Raw genomic sequence first — 18,409 nt, 5'->3', positions numbered from 1 at the left:
TTTTGAAACAATGATTTTGTGGAAAGAAATTATGCATAAATGTAATGAAATCATGACTAGCTGTGTAACAACAAGTGTGAGTTTTTGTTTGTTTGTTTGTTTTTTTGAGTTTTGTACTAAGAGTTTTTAAAAATTACCACTTAATTGTGAAAATAGTACCAAAGCAAATAATAAAAAAACAACGGTAAATACATCATTACGAAACGGAATGACGTCATCCGTGATTGGTCATTACGGTGTCAGTTAATTGCGTAGCAAATATTTGATGTGAAATATAACTCCTTACGTTTAGTGTATTTGGCACTTGTTGGGGGTTATCGCTTTTCCATAACAATGACAATGTCTGCATATCTAATTATGTATTCCTGAAGGAGCTCAATCCTCTTCGTCTCTCCTTCTACGTCACGCGGTGCTTTCCAAAATGGGCGTGTCCACAGCCGGCATATTTCATTCATAAATCCACTTAACGTCTTTACAGTGAAATAAACGCGCTGCGAGAAGCTGGCTTGCTTTGGCTGAGACGTTTTTACATGGATCCCGCAAATTACAGCTAGGTAAGCTTGCACAGGCGTGTCCTTTTAACGTTACTGTTGTTGTGATTTATCTGCTATGCATTTGAATAGCATTGTTATGTAATCTGTGTAGGCTATGCAATGGGTGAAATGGGAGTTTTCCTAAAAACAGAGTTTTTCACTTTATATACTATGTGATCATGTGCATGTCAAGAATGTAAGATATCTGGAAGCTCCTCACTACTGGTGCTGAACAGGACAGTATTAATAATGCCACCTTAGCTTATAAATCTCTTTATGATCAACCAGTTGGTTTGGGGGATCTTTGTGATTTCCATATTATGTAACATTCATGTAATAGGATATGCTTTAACAGTATGTTTGGTTTTAGTCTCAGAGTCCACCTGCACTGCAATGCACTACAGTGATTTTATACAGATTTTCGTCATCTTATACACCTGCTTTAATACACTCACATTGGTTAAAATGAATGTCTTAGAGAAATAAGCTCTACAGCTCTACAAGGAGAGTACAGAGAATGCAAAGCGCTGCAAAAAAAAAAAAAAAAAATGCAAAGTTTAGTAAGTTGGCCAATATTTACTATCTGATTGATGTGATATAACACAGCAGTTACAGTGGATATAAAAAGTCTACACACCCCTGTTAAAAAGCCAGGTTTTTGTGATGTGAAAAAAAAATCCACCCTTAATGTGAAATTACAAGATGTGCCATGCTGTGCTGATAGAATCTTACGCAAAAAAAGGACTGAGTGGTGCAATATAATCCAAAGGTACTTCAGCAAAGTATTAATTTGTGAAATAACAAATTCTTATGCAACCAGGTTATTGTAACTTTTTTTTATTTCTACTATTTTTCCATAGATTGTTTTTCACTTAATATATGCTGTTATTTAACATTGAGGGTGCAAAACGTTTTGACAAGATGGATCTCGGTTTCATTTATTTAATTTTATTTAATCTACATCACAGAAAATCTGCCATTTTAACAGGGATGTGTAGACTTTTTAGATCCATGTTGTGCTCTGATTTCACCTTTAAAATCACAGAACATGTGAACATTCATGTGTTCAGCTCATTTAACTCATACAAGGACAAAAGTCCTTCAATAAATATTTTCTGCTCCATATCAAAACACGTTTGGATTATTAACAGCCTTGGTCTTAATCACCATTGGAAAATGTGCAGGATTCATTTTTATAACAGTTACATAATATTGTTTGATTAGATGTGGAGTATCAGGCATCATTGAGGCAATAAAGCTATAGTCATTTCATGTGTGTGTGTGTGTGTGTGTGTGTGTGTGTGAGAGAGAGAGAGAGAGAGAGAGAGAGAGAGAGAGAGAGAGAGAGATAATGTCGAGCTGTTATGAGGCTGTGGGTGGGCAGGGACAGGCTAAGTATGCAGCAGTAACTGAGGGCTTTGCAGTGAGACACACGTTGAATGCTGCTTATTGCACATTCACTCACTCACACACACACACACACACACACACACACACACACACACACACACACACACACACACACACACATATAAATACACTTACTTCAGACAGCATCTCAGCAGTGAAGGAACAGGGACTGCACAAACATCGCTCTGCATGTTGCCTTTTCCCTACTATACGAGAGAGAGGAAGTGCTTGGAAGGTGAGTTTATATGTGTGTTTGTGCTTATATCTATGTGTACATAAGTGATAGGCAAAAGCAATTATGGAGATGAAAAGGGAGTGCAAAACAAAGAGAGTGAGAGGTTTATGGGTTTTGGGTAGAAGCTGCAGCATTAATGGTATTATCTGGTAGGGAATACATGCTGCAGGGCCTCAGCTGCAGAAAAAGCTAGGATGATAATATGGCTTGTAATATGGAGAATCAGAGAGAGAGGGGAGTTTAAGAACAGGACTTATATATGATCATGCATAGCAATAGGCTTCAAGCTAAATTTTTAAATGAATGCTTTTCTTTGTCTACTGCTACATGTTGGAGTCATAATAAGTCATGTGTTCTGTAGGAATCTGTATTGAGTAAGGTGTAAAATGACATCATGTGTGATGCAGCATTACTATGTGTAATATCTTATATATATATTATATGAACCGCATGATTATTTGAGATGATCTCTGATGATCTGTTTGTATAATACTGGAGAGTTGGAAACAAAATGGCCCCATAGTGCCCCGCTAGACTTAAATGTGAGATCAATGTTTTGTTTTTGTTTTTTTTTGTTTGTGTGTGTGTGTGTGTGTGTGTGTGTGTGTGTGTGTGTGTGTGTGTGTGTGTGTGTGTGTGTGTGTGTGTGTGTTTATTTAAGTTAGAGCACTGTAGGAACTATTTGGCAAAAATGGTAACTGTAAAAAAAAAAAAAGAAGAAGAAGAAAAAATCAGCTTGGAGACAAATATCCAGTCCCTGTGGTGTATCAGGCTCTGTAAATGGGAGGGGAAAAAACGAACAGTGTGGACGACCAACAGGTAAAAGATAGATTAAGTTAACTCTAGCTTTAAAGTGGCTGCATGTCTTTCTCAGGAGGGCACACCTGCTGACGTGGACCATGAGCAATGAGTCTGCCATCTGGAAAAACCTAACAGAGAACCCCACAGTAAGTACATATCTCTCTTCCTTTCGCTCATTGATGTGTCATTGGGTTAATCTCTGCTGCTGTCCTTCATCCTGTACTGTTCTCTCTCATTGCTTTCATTCTTTCTCTAGAAGCATCTTCAGACATGTAAATAGAAAATATCCTGTTCTGTGTCCTCTGTAATTGAATTCATGGCCTGATGTAAACAGATTAGCCCTGCAAGACAACGTTCAGTCAGATTCAAGTTGGCTTAGATAGCCAATGTAATGTACATCACGTGCAGGCTGTATCTTCAATTACCGGCATCATCTGGATTATTTTATTAATGAGGGAAATCAGTGGCTGTGTTTAAGCTGGAATTTGTTTAGCTACAGACGATTCAATGTCTACTGCTCAAGTACATCACAAATAGAGACTGTTACTTTATTCCTGTTTGAATAAATGTTTGGCGCGTACATTTTGACATTTTGATTAGGCTTATGTCACACAGTAACTCTCACATAGCACATAGTTATCCAACAACTTGATGAATGTATGACATTCACTGTGTGAGAGATACACACTTAGCTAACAAGGTTTAGACATCTTTTTAGACTACTGCGTTTGTTAGTAAACTAGCTTCTTTACCAACATGATCGTTGCAGGAAGGTACCCTGGGCAATATTAAAAATAATAAGAAGAAAGAAATATATTTATGGTTTCTTAAACGTGTCAAATATTATTGGTTGAAAGAAATCGAATCTTTGCCAGAATTTAGCAACAACAACATCCATGGATTTTCCCAGACTGACACGCATATCCAGTGGGGGAAATAAGTATTGAACGCATCAACATTCTTTTCAGAAAATATATTTCCTATGAGGTTATTCACATGAAATAAATTTTTACCAGACATCAGTATTAACTGAAGAAATCCGTAAATATAAAGAATTCAGAACATTAAAGTCCATAAATAAAGTTTTGTGTAATAAAATGGAACAACACAGGAAAATAGTATTGAACACGCTAAGAAAAAGCAGTTCTCAAGGCAAAGTAAGGCAAGGAACCAGCTGAAGTCTGTAAGTAGTTAGAAAGCAATTATAGTGCCTATCTGTGCAAATTAATATCAGCTGGGTTAGTAAATTGGTGGTCTATAAAAAGGCTTTTCGTTACCAAGGAGTCACACAAGAAACATCTCATGATGGGTAAAAGCAAAGAGCTCTCCCAAGACCTTTGCAAACTTATTGTTGCGAAACATATTGATGGAATCAGATACAGACATAAACTTCTGAATCTTCCAGTAAGAACCACTGGAGCCATTATCTGCAAGTGGAAGCAACATCACGACGTTATCAACCGGCCATGCACAGGAGCTCCTCACAAGACTTCTGACCAGGGAGTCAGAAGAATAGTCAGAAAAGTAGCTCAAGAGCCAAGGACCACTCAGAAAGAGCTCCAGAAACGCTTGGAGGCAGCAGGTACCATCGTCACAGAGAAAACAATAGGCAATGCACTCCACTGCTCACACTCACCCCGCAAGACTCCATTACTAAAGAAGAGGCATGTCGAAGCTCGTTTAAAGTTTGCTGCAACTCATTTGGACAAGCCTATGAAATACTGGGAGAGTGTAGTCTGGCGAGACGAGAGCAAAATTGAACTTTTTGGCTGTCATACTCCACACCATGTTTGGAGAAGAAATGGCACTGCACATCACCCTTAAAACACTATACCAACAGTGAAGCTTGGAGGTGGAAGTATCATAGTGTGGGGCTGTTTTTCATCACATGGTACTGGCAGGCTTCATATAATTGAAGGAACAATGAATGGAGCCCTTTACTGGGAGATTCTTGAGAAGAATCTGCTGCCATCCCCCAGGATGATGAAGATGAGACATGGGTGGACCTTCCAGTAGGACAACGATCCAAAGCATACAGCAAAGGAAACTCTCAACTCGTTTCAGAAAAAACAATCAAGGTGTTAAAATGGCCTAGTCAATCACCTGACTTGAATCCAATTGAACAAGATTTAAAGACAATATGTTTAGAAGAATCGGCCAAAATCACACCTGAATACTGCGACCCATTAATTTCTTCATACAGGCAGCATCTTGAAGCTGTCATTACAAACAAAGGCTTCTCCATTAAGTATTAAATAAATTTCAGTTAGTGTGTTCAATACTTTTTTCCTGTGTCATTCTACTTTATTACACATAACTTCATTTATGGACTTTAATGTTTGGATTTCTTTATATTTCTGGATTTCTTGAGTTAATACCGATGTCTGGTGAAAATTTCAAGTGAAGAGCCTCATTGGAAATATGTTTACTGAAAAAAATGTTGACGCGTTCAATACTTATTTCCTCCACTGTATTTTAAATGTTTCTTTGGTGCCTTTACACCTGCATTTTCATTTGAATAATTCCAGTGTGAATACAATCCTGACAGTCAATATGCATAAATTGACCAGGTGTAAACAGATCTTTTTGACCTTTGACGATTGACCTTTCTAGATCCAACCTGGACCAACCAATAATGAATCCATTTTTTGAACTGCCCAAAGAGCTTGAGTCCAGTACAGTTAGGTTTTTTTTTTTGCTCAGAGACATGAGACCAGGTTTAGTAGGTGTATTATATCAGGGAAATCATTCAACTATGTTGGAGTTGAGCTCCTCAGCTATAAATACTGATTTTTATGCCTCTTCCTGCCAGATAAGTAAGTAATACATTCAGTTGCTAAGTTATCAAGGACACATTGTGCTATGAAATTGAAAAGAGGAGTAGGAGGGGAACTGAAAGGTGCTATACTGTAGGTTCCGCCAAAAGACTTGTTCATTTTCCACTTCTATTTTTGTAACATGGGTGCAGATGGCAGCTTCTTTTCTTTGATCCCTTTGAGAAAAGAGCTTTGTGTCTATTGTGCTCAGGTCTGCACCAGTGACTCTTCACAAATGCTCTCTCACCCTCTGGAGCAGCAAACACTGCACTTAACTCAACATGCACCTGTGTCCTCCTCACGGTCTCCACTCACTCACACGCCGAGAGATGAGAGCTTGCCATGGTGCAGACGTGAAGTGCTTTCATGCAAACTCTCAGTGACTTGTGTGTCTCTTTGTTTTCAATGGAAATTAAAGTTTCAATATCAAAGAAAATCTACTTTTGAAGTTTGTAATTAACCAGAAGTCCATTCGGGGTCAATTTCCTGTGCTTTAAAATGGCTGGTAGTATTATACATCAAAATATCTGCATGTGGGCATTTTGAGAAATTTTGTGAAGATAGTCTGGTAAAGCAATTTTTCTCTGTTCTGTTCACTCAGGAGCTCCCTTTGGAGCATGGGGTGCAGGATGGCTACGTCCTCCAGCTTGTTCTTTTGTCCATCTTCCTCTCAGTGACGCTCATCCTCCTGTTTGCCCTGTTCATTGCCTGTCGCCACTGTTGCAAGGGGGACCGGAACTATGCACGGTGAGACAAAAGCCTGTCATATCTACAAACGCAAACATGTAATTGACAGGTAAATAGCAGGATAATACATTTATTCACCATCGCAACAGAAACTTCTCGCAAGTAATGAACCTCTATTTTAGTTTGAATTAATTCCAAATGATGATGATCTGCCTTTTCAAGAAGAGGCTGCCTGACTCTGATAACTGATTCACAGATTGGCTTACTGACTGCCTCATTGACAGACTGGCTGACTGACATTCTCACTGTCACACTGACTGACTGACTAACTCACTCACTCACTCACTGACTGACTGACTGATTGACTGACTGACAGAGTGAAGAATTCACTGGCTTACTGACTGACTGACTGATTCACTGACTGACTCACTGAGTGACTAATTGACTAACTGACTGACCTCCTCAGTGACTGACTGAATGACTGACTGAATGACCAACTGACTGAATGACAGAGTGAGTGACTGTCTCATTGGCTCACTGACCGACTGAACGCTTAACTGTTTGACTGGTTGACTGACTGACAGACTCATTGACTCGACTAACTGACAGACTGACTAACCTCCCCACTGATTGACTGACTGACTGAACAACCGACTGACTGAATGACAGAGTAAGTGACTGACTCACTAACCAATTCATTGACCAATTGTATGATTCACTGTTTCACTGACTGGCTGGTTGACTGACTGACAGACTCATTGATTCACTGATACCCCACCATTGAAATGCACAATTTAAGAATTTGCTTGCAAAATCTGTATGCTTGGTGAAGATATGAACGTAAAACATAGATCAACAATCCATCGGTGAATTCAGAGAAGACTGAGATTGAGTTTGTAATTCTTATTTCAAATGCACTAACAGTATTCCTTGTAGATAATTCCATTGAACACACAGTCTTCTATGTCGATGATGTGCATGGACATTGTCCACCTGATGACTCAACTAAATGCATGCATATGACAGCCTTGCAACGCGAGTAGTGGAAATGAATTTCTGTGCAAAAACAATACTGGCAAAGAAGGCAGGAATAATGCTGATAAGTGAAAGAGCACAATGGTGAAGCAGAAGGTTATATGAGCGACAGAATGACATTTTCTCTCCCCTTTTCAGTCAGCAAAACACTAGCTGATCACGGGCAGATGTTAGACTTTGAGAGACAGCTGTGATATGTAACACCTCACAGTTATACCTATGGTACCGCAGTTTCATATGTGGTACCTCATAGTTCTTTATGTGGCATGTAACGGTTCTTTATGTGGTAACTCAGAGTATTATTTATGCTACTACACTGTTCCTTATGTGATGACTTACAGCTCCAGAGATCTTGTTTTGTTGGAGGCAGAGGTGTTACCATCCTACACATTTTCTCTTTATCCTCATATGTTTGTATGTGTGTGTCAGTGTTTAATATCTGAGAGGTACTAACTGTGCCTGCACTGCAGTCTCCCACAAATGATGAGACTAATGAGATCTCATAGCAGCTATCAGCAATGATTAATCTCTCCTGGCATGTTGAGTATGCTCCGACTCTCTCTCTCTCTCTCACTCTCTCTCTCTCTCTCTCTCTCTCTCTCTCTCGCTCTCTCTCTCTCTCTCTCTCTCTCACACTCACACACACACACACACTCACACACACACATTGATGAGTCACAACGTCTGGCTGGAAAAGCACCCCCAGTTTATTCTCACTGCTACACGGTCCCATATGGACAGACAAACTGTCTCCTGTAATCAGCGTATCGTTTATGCAGATAGCACAGTGGGCTGAATACATCAGACTGAGCTCATCTGACTTGTCATGTAGACATGTGATGAAGGCTCTAAATTTGGCCCTTTTCTTATTACATGTCTGTACTAAGGTTCATTCCCTGCTTCAGGCGTAGTGAGGATCCGGAGAAGACGACCACCTCCTATATTGAGGAAACGCAGCCGGTGCATGGTAAAACGTCCTTGGTTTCTTTAGTCTCTCGTAAATAAAAAGCTGTTTTTGTGCTCATAACCCAAAATTGGCATCATATTATAGCACTATATTTGTGGCTACTGGCAAGACCTGACAGAAAGTGGTTTAAACGTAAAATTCGTGAAGGTGATGTGTGATTAGATGATATGCAAACCTTTCACTCTACTTAAGTGAGTTTGTACTAGACGCTCAGCAGTCATGTTTTTATGAAGATAAACAGTTAGATTTCACTGTGATATTTTACTGGTAGAAATACCCAACTGAGTTTTCTGTCTTCTTGTGCATTTAAGCAGCTCGCATATATAAATACTATCTGACATAGCCTCCATATCAGCAAAATTCTTATCCCTGTGGTAGCATGCAAAAAAACTGGCAAATCTGATATTTAATTAATCTTGTTAGACATTTTCTATTCTATTAATTAGATGACGATTGATTAATTAGATATTCTTATTTGATTCATATTCTGTAGCCTCAAATGAGTTGTTTATTCATATTTGTTAAGTAAAGAATAAAACACTTGGGGCGTATTCTTACAGAAAAATAATCAGCAACGAATAACAGTACTTTTCCAATAACAGCAAGTCCCAAAGTGTTTTATTCCTCTTCTTCCACAGCCATTTTCCAAAACCATTTATTTAGTTTTCCTTCTTTTATTAATTGTAGCATGACATGTCATATATTTTATACATCTATAGTTATAGCTAATGTTGTGAAATATTCAAACTTTTCTATTATCACTTACATCCCTCACCAGCCTCTCTTTTTCTCTGTCCTGAAGACTTTCCCATGTTGGAAAACTACAGCTCCAGCTTTACATCTGACTGTTACAAAGTGCTGACACAGAGGACACATGTTTTTAATCCATTTATGTGGTGCAACTGCCAAACAAGTATCTGTGGACGTTGTTACTATATAAACGATGAAGTGTTAAAAGAAGCGTATAATATATACCTTGCAGCCAGAACTACTGTCAGAGATGCTGTTATAGAAAATGAATCAAGACCATTTGTCCAATAAGAATTGAGCATTCAATAGTGCAATGGTATAAGGATAAAATCCTTAAGTCTGTTGTACTTAGTTGGAATGAGCCTATTTATTAAAGAGGAATGACATAAATTGTGTAGAACTACAAACTCAGATTATAAGAAATGACAGGATTTTTAATGTTTCACCTCAAGTCAGATAATACCATTATGAGACAGGAATAAAGTGCTTCACACCCAACCAAATTAGCAATATGTTTGCACCTGCATGCAACTAGAACCCATATTGTTAGGTTATAATAGGAGTTTATCAAATATCCATAAATCCTAATAAATTAAAATCAGAGAATAAAAATATGCATTCATCATCACAATGCTGGTGTTATACAAAACACATTTTCTAATAGCTTATTGATCTTCCTCCTGGGCTAAGGTTCATATTGAAGCAACAGTCGAGCACATTTTTGCATTCAGTATCATACAGGGTTTCATACATAAATGAAGCAGGGGGTATATTTGTTCTCCCCATGCAGAAATCACGATCCGTGTGGATGAGTCAGAGTGTTTGTCAGCAGTCAGCTCTCATGACATGGAGACTGAGCGCTTCCTGTCCACAGGAAGCACAGGTCGGCGTGTGTCCTTCAATGAGGCGGCCCTCTTCGACCACAGCAAGAAGGCACAGGAGAAAGGCCGAAGGTCAGAAACCTGCTCATACTCACCTCAGCTATCTCTGTTGCTCTGTGTGTGTGTGTGTGTGTGTATATATATATATATATATATATATATATATATATATATATATATATATATATATATATATATATATTACAGTGGGTAAAAACCATTGCCATTGTCTGTATTTCGTGCTCCAGATATCCGTATCTACATTCACATTTAAACCTCAAGTGGGAGCGGTGTAAACTGGAACTGGCAAGCCCGTCTCAATAATGCACCTCGTATTAATATCTGTATTTGTATCTGTTCAGAAAAGAACACATCTGTTCATTATGAATAATATACTCTAATACGTATAAAATTCATTGATATATATAAAAATCATCTGTGTGTAAGAGCTGGCAGTCTGTATTACAGGAGCATATGTGTAATATGTGAATCATCATGCAGGCTGCTTTTAACAATATGAAACACACACCCACACAGTACAATTCACATTTCTCAACCATTCATTTTAGCTTTCCTTTTTCTCCATACAGGTTACAGTAATTGTATTGTCAGACATGTCAGCCCCTTCTGCCTTTCTGCCTTCAGGTACACACTCACTGAGGGTGACTTCCATCACCTAAAGAACGCCAGGCTCACACACCTCCATCTCCCACCGGCAGCCCTCAAGATCGTCACCATCCACGAGTGTGAGTCATCGGAGAACAACATTGCCATGACAACACGGCCTGTCACTAAATCCAGCCTCTCCATCTTCCAGGTGACACATAGAAGGCTTCAATACTATGTATGTCACAGCAATGACCATGCCATTGGGTCAGTTATAAGCAGTAGGTCTGGGGTGCTGTTTAGCTGTCTGTATGAATAAGTGTTAATTAGGGAGAAGAGTTCAGGCTCTGATTATAGAATTACTCTGGGTGTCAAAGGGATACTGCAGTGTACTGCAAATTACAGGTGCATATCAAATAATTAGAATATCATGTAAAAGTAATTTTTTTCCGATAATTTAATTCAAAAAGTGTAACTTTCATGTATTCTATATTCATTACACATCAAATGAAATATTTCAAGCCTTTTTTTGTTTTAATCTTGATGATTATGGCTTACAGTTCAAGGAAACCAAAAATCCAGTATCTCAAAATATTACAATAATTAAAAAGGCAATGCTGTGATGTCTTTTGTCTGTATTTAGCCTCCAATGCGCCCACTGCCACAGACAGCTCTTAGTAGCCTAAGTTCCAGTTCAGCTCTGCCAGGTGATTCCCTCAACTCCACTGTGGATGCCAGCTTCTGTGAAAGTCCACCATCTCCCAGTCCAGAGCCTCTAAGATCCAAACTGGTAAGATAAACCCAAGGTCAAATTCTAATTGACTATACTCAAAATAGGTTACCAAGTATTAACAGCGAAATTTTCCCAATTTGTCCAGTTTTTCACATTTTGCAGTAATGTTATTTTTCTCACCCAGATGGAAGGTAGAGGTACAAGCTTGAGGAATGGTGGCAGCCCGGGCAGTGGGCGAGAAGCAGCACATGCTTCAGCCTCGGGTGTCTCCTCCTCAAGCGGTGCCCCTCAGGGTCCAGTATTACATTTCTTCACCAAGTTGCGGCGGCATGCCAGTCTGGAAGGAGCCAGTCCTTACCTTAAGATCAAGAGATGGAAGCTTGACAGCAGCCAGAGAGCCTCCAGCCTGGACACCAGAGGTGAGATACACAAAGCTCAGCTCACACTGCAGTTCCACTGCTCTGGAACCTATACTGTATTTAGAAACCCATTTTGTATTATGAATATCAGTAGGAATGGGTTCAGTAGGAATGGGTGTTCAGGCAATGTAACAGAGGGAATAAAGGGGATGGCATTTATTAGAATGGCTGTATTATTTCTGTCCTACAATGTTTCATGGTGTTGGACCAGCAGGTAATAAACCTTGGGTGGACTTCACAATCACACATCAATAGTTATATGCAAATTTTTATTTATTATATAGTTACTGTAACACCTATATTAGTTTCTGTTGTACCACAGTGATGTTGAATTCTCAAATCTGAAGGTATTATAATATATAATTTTACATACTGTAACAGCGGTTCTGACAGTAGTTCAGGCTGTAATTCAAATGGCATGTTTAAATTTATGCACTTGCTCTAACACTTTGTTGTTTCCGTAGTAACAGCAGTTCACGCTGTGTGGTGGACAATTACATAATCTAAGCCTAATAAAAATGGATAAAAAAGTCTTATTATTTAACAAATAAAAACATATAATCATTGATATGGTGAAGCTTTCTATCAGGAGACCTTTATGTAACATTTATAGAAGGAGTCTGAAGTGTCAGTGCTTTCTAACCATCAGTTATTCATTATTAATCAACTTCAGAAAGAAAAAAGGGAGGCTGGTGATAAGTGATTTACTTTTTTTGTCCCTCTTTTGGCTGTTCTCGTTTGGGGTCACCATGGCAGATCAGACGCCCACATATTTTGATACTGTTTTACACCCGATACCCTTCCTGATGCAACCCTCCCCATATTCCGGGTTTGGGACCAACACTGAGGGTGCACTGGTTAGCGCAACCCTCCAGAACCCAGGCTGCATGCTAGACACTAGTCCACCGGGGAACACTGATATAAAATAAGTGATAATATGAACAAAAGTGATAACTTGTCTTGTGGGCATTCCACATTAAATGTAACTATAAACTGATTAAAACACAATGTGTCTTTCATTAATAAATATATTTTTTTTTTTATAGTTGCCACATCACTGCAGTATGAGAGGAACAAAATACATTCACTCTGAATCAGGTTGCATCACACCATCCTGTCATGGCTTATTTTCCTGTATGTCATCTATATGCCCCATCATCTGGCATAATAAGAATCAGTGGCATAGCGTATTCATAAAAGAATTAGTGTTAAGCATCTTATTGACACCATACTTTTATGAAATAATAATAATAATAATAATAATAAAAAAAAATTATATATATATATATATATAAAGAAGTACAGTAGCCATAGATTAACTGTGGCATGTGCTGATGATATACACTCTGTCTAGCAGGCTCCCCCAAACGGAGGCCGTTCCAGAGGCAGCGAGCAGCCAGTGAAAGCATGGACCAGGAGGAGAATGGTGCCCACCACATCGACCTTATCCAGTACATCGCCCGCACCAAGGATGTGGCCTATTGCCCGCCACATCTCCTTTCCCCCCCATCCACACCCCCACCGTCCCTCGGCAGGTATCTTTAATTCTCTACCCCATCTGTCTGCTGCAGCAATCATCCACCTCTCCTGCACGCAAAAACAAGCCATTCCATGCTGGAGCGATGTCAGTGAGTCTTTGAAGGGTACTCTAAGACTTGCTGACCTTGCAGGCACCTATGATGTTTAGAAGATGGGCCAAATAGTTTTGGGGCACTTTTGAAGATTAGAGCTGCTTGGGAAGGGCCTGCAGCTTTCTTGAATAACCATATATATATATATATATATATATATATATATATATATATATATATATATATATATATATATATATGGGATGTGTGCCATTGCTTAGTCCATGACGATTTCATAGTTTGCATCAGTGCTTTTACATTTACACTTACTGAGATTGCTGGCTGTTCACTGTTACTCTCATATTAAATACTCTGTGTGCCATACTACAGTACACCATCTGTGCTTTGGCAGTAACATCTGCTTGAATCTCCTTTATGGCTGTCTGAGGGAAAATATTTACAGACCACCTACAGTGTATCACTTGTATTTGTGCAAGCTCCCATCACACCGTCTGTGTCAAGTGTGTGATTGTATCTGACGGGCTTTATGCATTGCTTTTTGCAGGTTAGAGGTGGAGGTGATGGTGGAGCCAAACTGCAGCAGAGCAATGGTGCCTGGGGTGATTGGTCTGAGTGCTGAGCCCCAAGATGAGGCTCCTGGCATGGGCTGTCATCGGGAGAGCACAGAACACCAGAGCCTTTATCGTGACATCTGGACCTTGCGTGCCTCTTTGGAGCAGTACATCTCTTCTGACCAGAGCAGCAACAATGACAAAGACTCAGTGCATAGTGATGCAGACAGCGTGTCTTCAGTTAGGCTTAGGACAGAGAAGGGTGGGTTGCCCAGTTACCCCTCCCAGGACATTGGGGATGGGATAGACGGGGATACAGAGATTCCTGGGGGTGAGGGTCTGGATAAAAGAAGAAAACAAGACAGTGTGGACTCTGAAAAAGGGAGCGATGAATCAGGTACCCGTAAGCTTCTACAAATGGATAGCGGCTATGCATCTATAGATGCCCCCTCTCGTGGTCCTGAAGAGGTACGACTGTTCCGGAGCAGCAGTGGTAGCAAGGAGGAATCGGGATCAGCCATGGAACGCAGACACTTTTTCACCAGCTCTGGATACAGTGGAATAGTGTGTGAAAGCTTTGACACAGACATCTTGGATGAAGAACTTGAAGAAGAACTTGGGGGAGCTAGTGGAGGTAGTGATTCAGTGATGGAACTGGACGAGGGTGGTTTGGTGTGGTCACCCTATGGGCAGATGTTCACACAGTCTGACGCTCAATCTCGTGTCCCAGCCTTGTCTTGCCGGGACTACAGCATAGACGAAAAAACAGACGCACTCTTCCATGAGTTTCTGCGCCATGATCCACAGTTTGACCAGCAGGAGTCACCAGTGCGCTCAAAGCACCGTTCTCGTGTGCATTTACGCAAGCAGTGGCAGCGCTCCAAGCAGTATAGTGATCCTGGCCAGCGCTTCCATTCCTCCTTTGACCGTTATCACACCCCACTTCGCCGTGGAGAGACCGTTAACTACCCTCTGGAAAGTAGCTACCACAGCACACTTCCTCGAATAGTCAGCGGTCCAGATGAGGAAAACAGTGATGGGACTGCCAACCTTGCAGCGATGCCTAAGGCCAATCAGCACTTGGGAGCTACTGATAAGAGTATTGCATCTCCAAAAGATGACCACACAAAGCACTCTTCCAGTTCTGACACCAGTGGAGAGTTGAAGGAAAAGACAGAACTCCCTACGGTGACTGAGAGTACTCTGGGTCAAACAGAAGTCCTTGGAGAAGAGTCCAAGCTCACAGTCCAGCCTCTTGAGCCAACAGACAGGCATTCACCCCCACAGGGTGAAACTGGGTACGGTCCTCAGACAATCACGGCAGAGCTGAGTGATAAACTATCTGTGACCCTTGAAGAGCGTCTGTATTCTGACTTACGCAGGACCAGGGAGCAACCTGAGAGTTTGCTGACAGCCACGCATGCCTCACCCGACCACAGCCCAGTGTAGCACATGGCTCCACTCATCCCAACCAACTCTATGCTGATATCTCAACAGGGCTTCAGATATCAAAATTTCAGTAGAAATTACCCTTAGACACTGATCTGGGACCAGGTTTGGCTGTCATTTTAGAGTTAGGATCACAGCAGCAGAACACAGAGAGTGGAACCTTGGTCAGCCTTTAAGGGGAACGTCATTCTCCATCATCTCCAGTGTTGAGAAAGTGGAGATCAAGACCCTTACCTCACATCTGACATGGCATTAACTCATTTTTGAATGGTATCTGTTTGGTTTATTGCTTTAGTCAGGCTCCATTTAGTTATGTGTTGAGTTTAAAAGCCAATATTTTCTCTGCACTAGGTAATCCACTGTGAAATTGGGTGCTACTAGACTTGTGATTAATGTCCATTAATCTCATAAATTAGACGACAGAACGCACTAATCCATGATATAACCTTTGTCTCTGATATAACCATCTTTTGATTTATGTGTGTTATAGATTCAGTTCCTCTTTTCCAACACTTTCTAGCCCATTCTGTCTGCTTGGCTTTAATCATGTCTGAATAATGATGAAATGAGCTATGTATGTTGCACTACAATAATCTGTGCATGCACTTTTCATGATTTCAACCACATTAAGTGTCATTAAGTGTCTTTGTCACAGTGTGATGTGGTTCATACTAGAACTACTGGTATGGGAGGAAAAACTGCCTTTTGTGCAATACATGTAATGTTACAAGCTTTTGTTCTTAACCATACTATTTATTATTGCTTTAATATTTAATGCTAATGTATGTGTTTTTTTAAGTGTCTCAAGAAAGAGAATAGATTTTGTGTATGATGTTCTAAACGGTAGGTGCCAAATCATTAGGTCAGATAAGCTGATTATCACATTATAATAATAATAAAAAAATAATTAAATTTTTTTTTTGTGATAAACCGAGGGTTTAAATGAGGCCTATGCTCCAGTGTGTCTCCAGAGTCAGATGTGTTTTATTAGATTTAATGAGGAAGGCATGCTGCTTCCTGAATGCTCGTCATAGACCAGCCACTATGTATTCATTAACATTTCATTTTCACGCGAAGACAACGGGAGAAAAGTGTCCCCAAGGCTAACCGCTCATCCGGCCTTGATAGAGAAATTACAGTGTGTCATTTGTGGTAAATCCTATATCAACAAATAACGGCATGCAAGTGGATCTTGCTACAAACGCCACAGCTCTAGTCAATATCAATTATCCAATCAAGGGGATTAAAGGCAGAAATTCCAATTAAAGTATTCATGGGAAGAGTAGATGCAATTAGCAGCTGTTGTTGGTAAAAAGCCATTTGTGGATTGTGTGGCAGACCAGACTTTCTCAGACTACAGATGCTAAATGATGTATTTGAACCTTTTAAGAGCAGGATTCAGCTTGGCTTTTTCCTCCCTCCTTTTCATATTGTCACTTGAGATAAAAAAGACCATTAGCCTTTATTTTAGTTGAGGGAGGTTGTTTAAAATGAGCTACAAATATATACATAATATAAAGACAGATATGTTGGTTTAGAATGGCATTGCATGCTTAATCATGCTCAGGATTGCTAATAGGACAGAAAAAGCTTCAATAAACTGTGCATAAAACATCATCTACCACTGATATGCTGATATGCTTTGCCATCATCTGTATCTCTTTAGTGTATAACTAAATTCACTACATACTTGCTGCTTGCTCTGTTCCAGACGACGTCAGCGTAATTTCAATCATACATAACAAGTACATTTGTACAGAGGGCAATTTTGAGATGTATACAAGCACAATCGCTTCCTTTTGCAGGTTATACATTAGTCTTTACTTAGGTATAGACTTAAATGCCGGACGCTTGGGTGATGTTTTGTGTGCTATCAAGTAGCTTGTCTAATGCGTCGATGCATTAGTGTGCATAGTTTTGCATGAGATGAATCAGTTTTAGTAAAGATAACTGTTTTATTCAGATTTGAACTTCAGCACCAAATTAGATAATGCCTAATGGATGCTTGTTTGAAGCATAAAATAAACAGAAATCAGAACGATATTTGTTCTGAGATAGTTTTTAAATATTTTATGGAGTCTATTTATTTTAGGAGTATGCCTTGATGAGATTTTGCTAAGAATATGTCCATCGCAGAAAAATATTTTTACTTTGCTAATATATTTCCACTGGAGAACTTTTTTGCTTGCTGTATTTCCATGGAAAAACATATTTCTGTATAATTGCTTGATATTTAAACAGTATAATGAGGAAAAAATGTGAGGAAGAATGAATACAATTTTTCAGAACAATTTTTGTTTACCTCAATCACTTAAGCCTTGAGGGACCAATTGATGGAAATGTTTGTTTTGGGTTTATGTTTTCCAACTAGTCAATAAAGAAAAATGCATTATTTTTGTGCATAATGTGTCATTTTGTTTAATATATATATATATATATATATATATATATATATATATATATATATATATATATATATATATATATATATATATATATATATACTACAAGTGATAATTCACTAGAGCTATACACTATCCTCACTTCATGCTGTTTTTCCTGTTGATCCTTGGGAGCAACATGGTGCTGTGTAACTATAGCACAGCTGCCGTCCCTTCCTTCCACCTCCCGAAGGTGCCGAAACTCCCCGTGGGAACATCAAATATTCATATCAGCCAGGCTAATAAATTAAGAATGGCTGTGCAGTAATTATGATGCTAAATCAATAGCAACCTGGGTGTCACCAGGCAGAGAGGCCCTTCCACTTCCATGGGAATGATTATCAATCAACAACTCAAGAACACAAATAACCGATGCCATCTCCTGTACTTACTTTCCATTCAGAAGGAAATGATTCATGATAAGCTTAAAGCAGTATGGTATTAAAACCGTGCCATGGATACAGAGCGGTATAGGAGAATTGGATTTATAATAATGTCACTGC

The 18,409-nt window shown here is 39.4% G+C and overlaps 1 protein-coding gene across 2 annotated transcripts; it reads left to right on the top strand.

Moving 5' to 3' along the window:
* The first annotated feature begins 476 nt into the window (after nucleotides 1-476).
* cbarpb (CACN subunit beta associated regulatory protein b) lies at nucleotides 477-17,855 on the top strand. Of its 2 annotated transcripts, none has more exons than XM_053683376.1 (10): nucleotides 477-554; nucleotides 3,053-3,125; nucleotides 6,397-6,542; nucleotides 8,405-8,484; nucleotides 10,025-10,187; nucleotides 10,761-10,932; nucleotides 11,365-11,511; nucleotides 11,639-11,873; nucleotides 13,231-13,408; nucleotides 14,010-17,855. In XM_053683376.1, the coding sequence occupies exons 2-10, from the start codon at nucleotides 3,078-3,080 to the stop codon at nucleotides 15,463-15,465; spliced, it is 2,625 nt and encodes an 874-aa protein (XP_053539351.1). In that variant the 5' UTR covers nucleotides 477-554; nucleotides 3,053-3,077; the 3' UTR covers nucleotides 15,466-17,855. The 2 variants fall into 2 exon arrangements, with proteins under 2 accessions (XP_053539351.1, XP_017333671.1); XM_017478182.3 differs by lacking the exon at nucleotides 477-554 and adding an exon at nucleotides 1,938-2,178.
* Nucleotides 17,856-18,409: the final 554 nt, after the last annotated feature.

The sequence above is a fragment of the Ictalurus punctatus genome, chromosome 10 (assembly GCF_001660625.3).
Source record: "Ictalurus punctatus breed USDA103 chromosome 10, Coco_2.0, whole genome shotgun sequence".
NCBI classification, from domain to species: Eukaryota; Metazoa; Chordata; class Actinopteri; order Siluriformes; family Ictaluridae; genus Ictalurus; species Ictalurus punctatus.
Note: the sequence above shows the minus strand (reverse complement) of the source record. Positions and strands in the feature narration are given on the sequence as shown.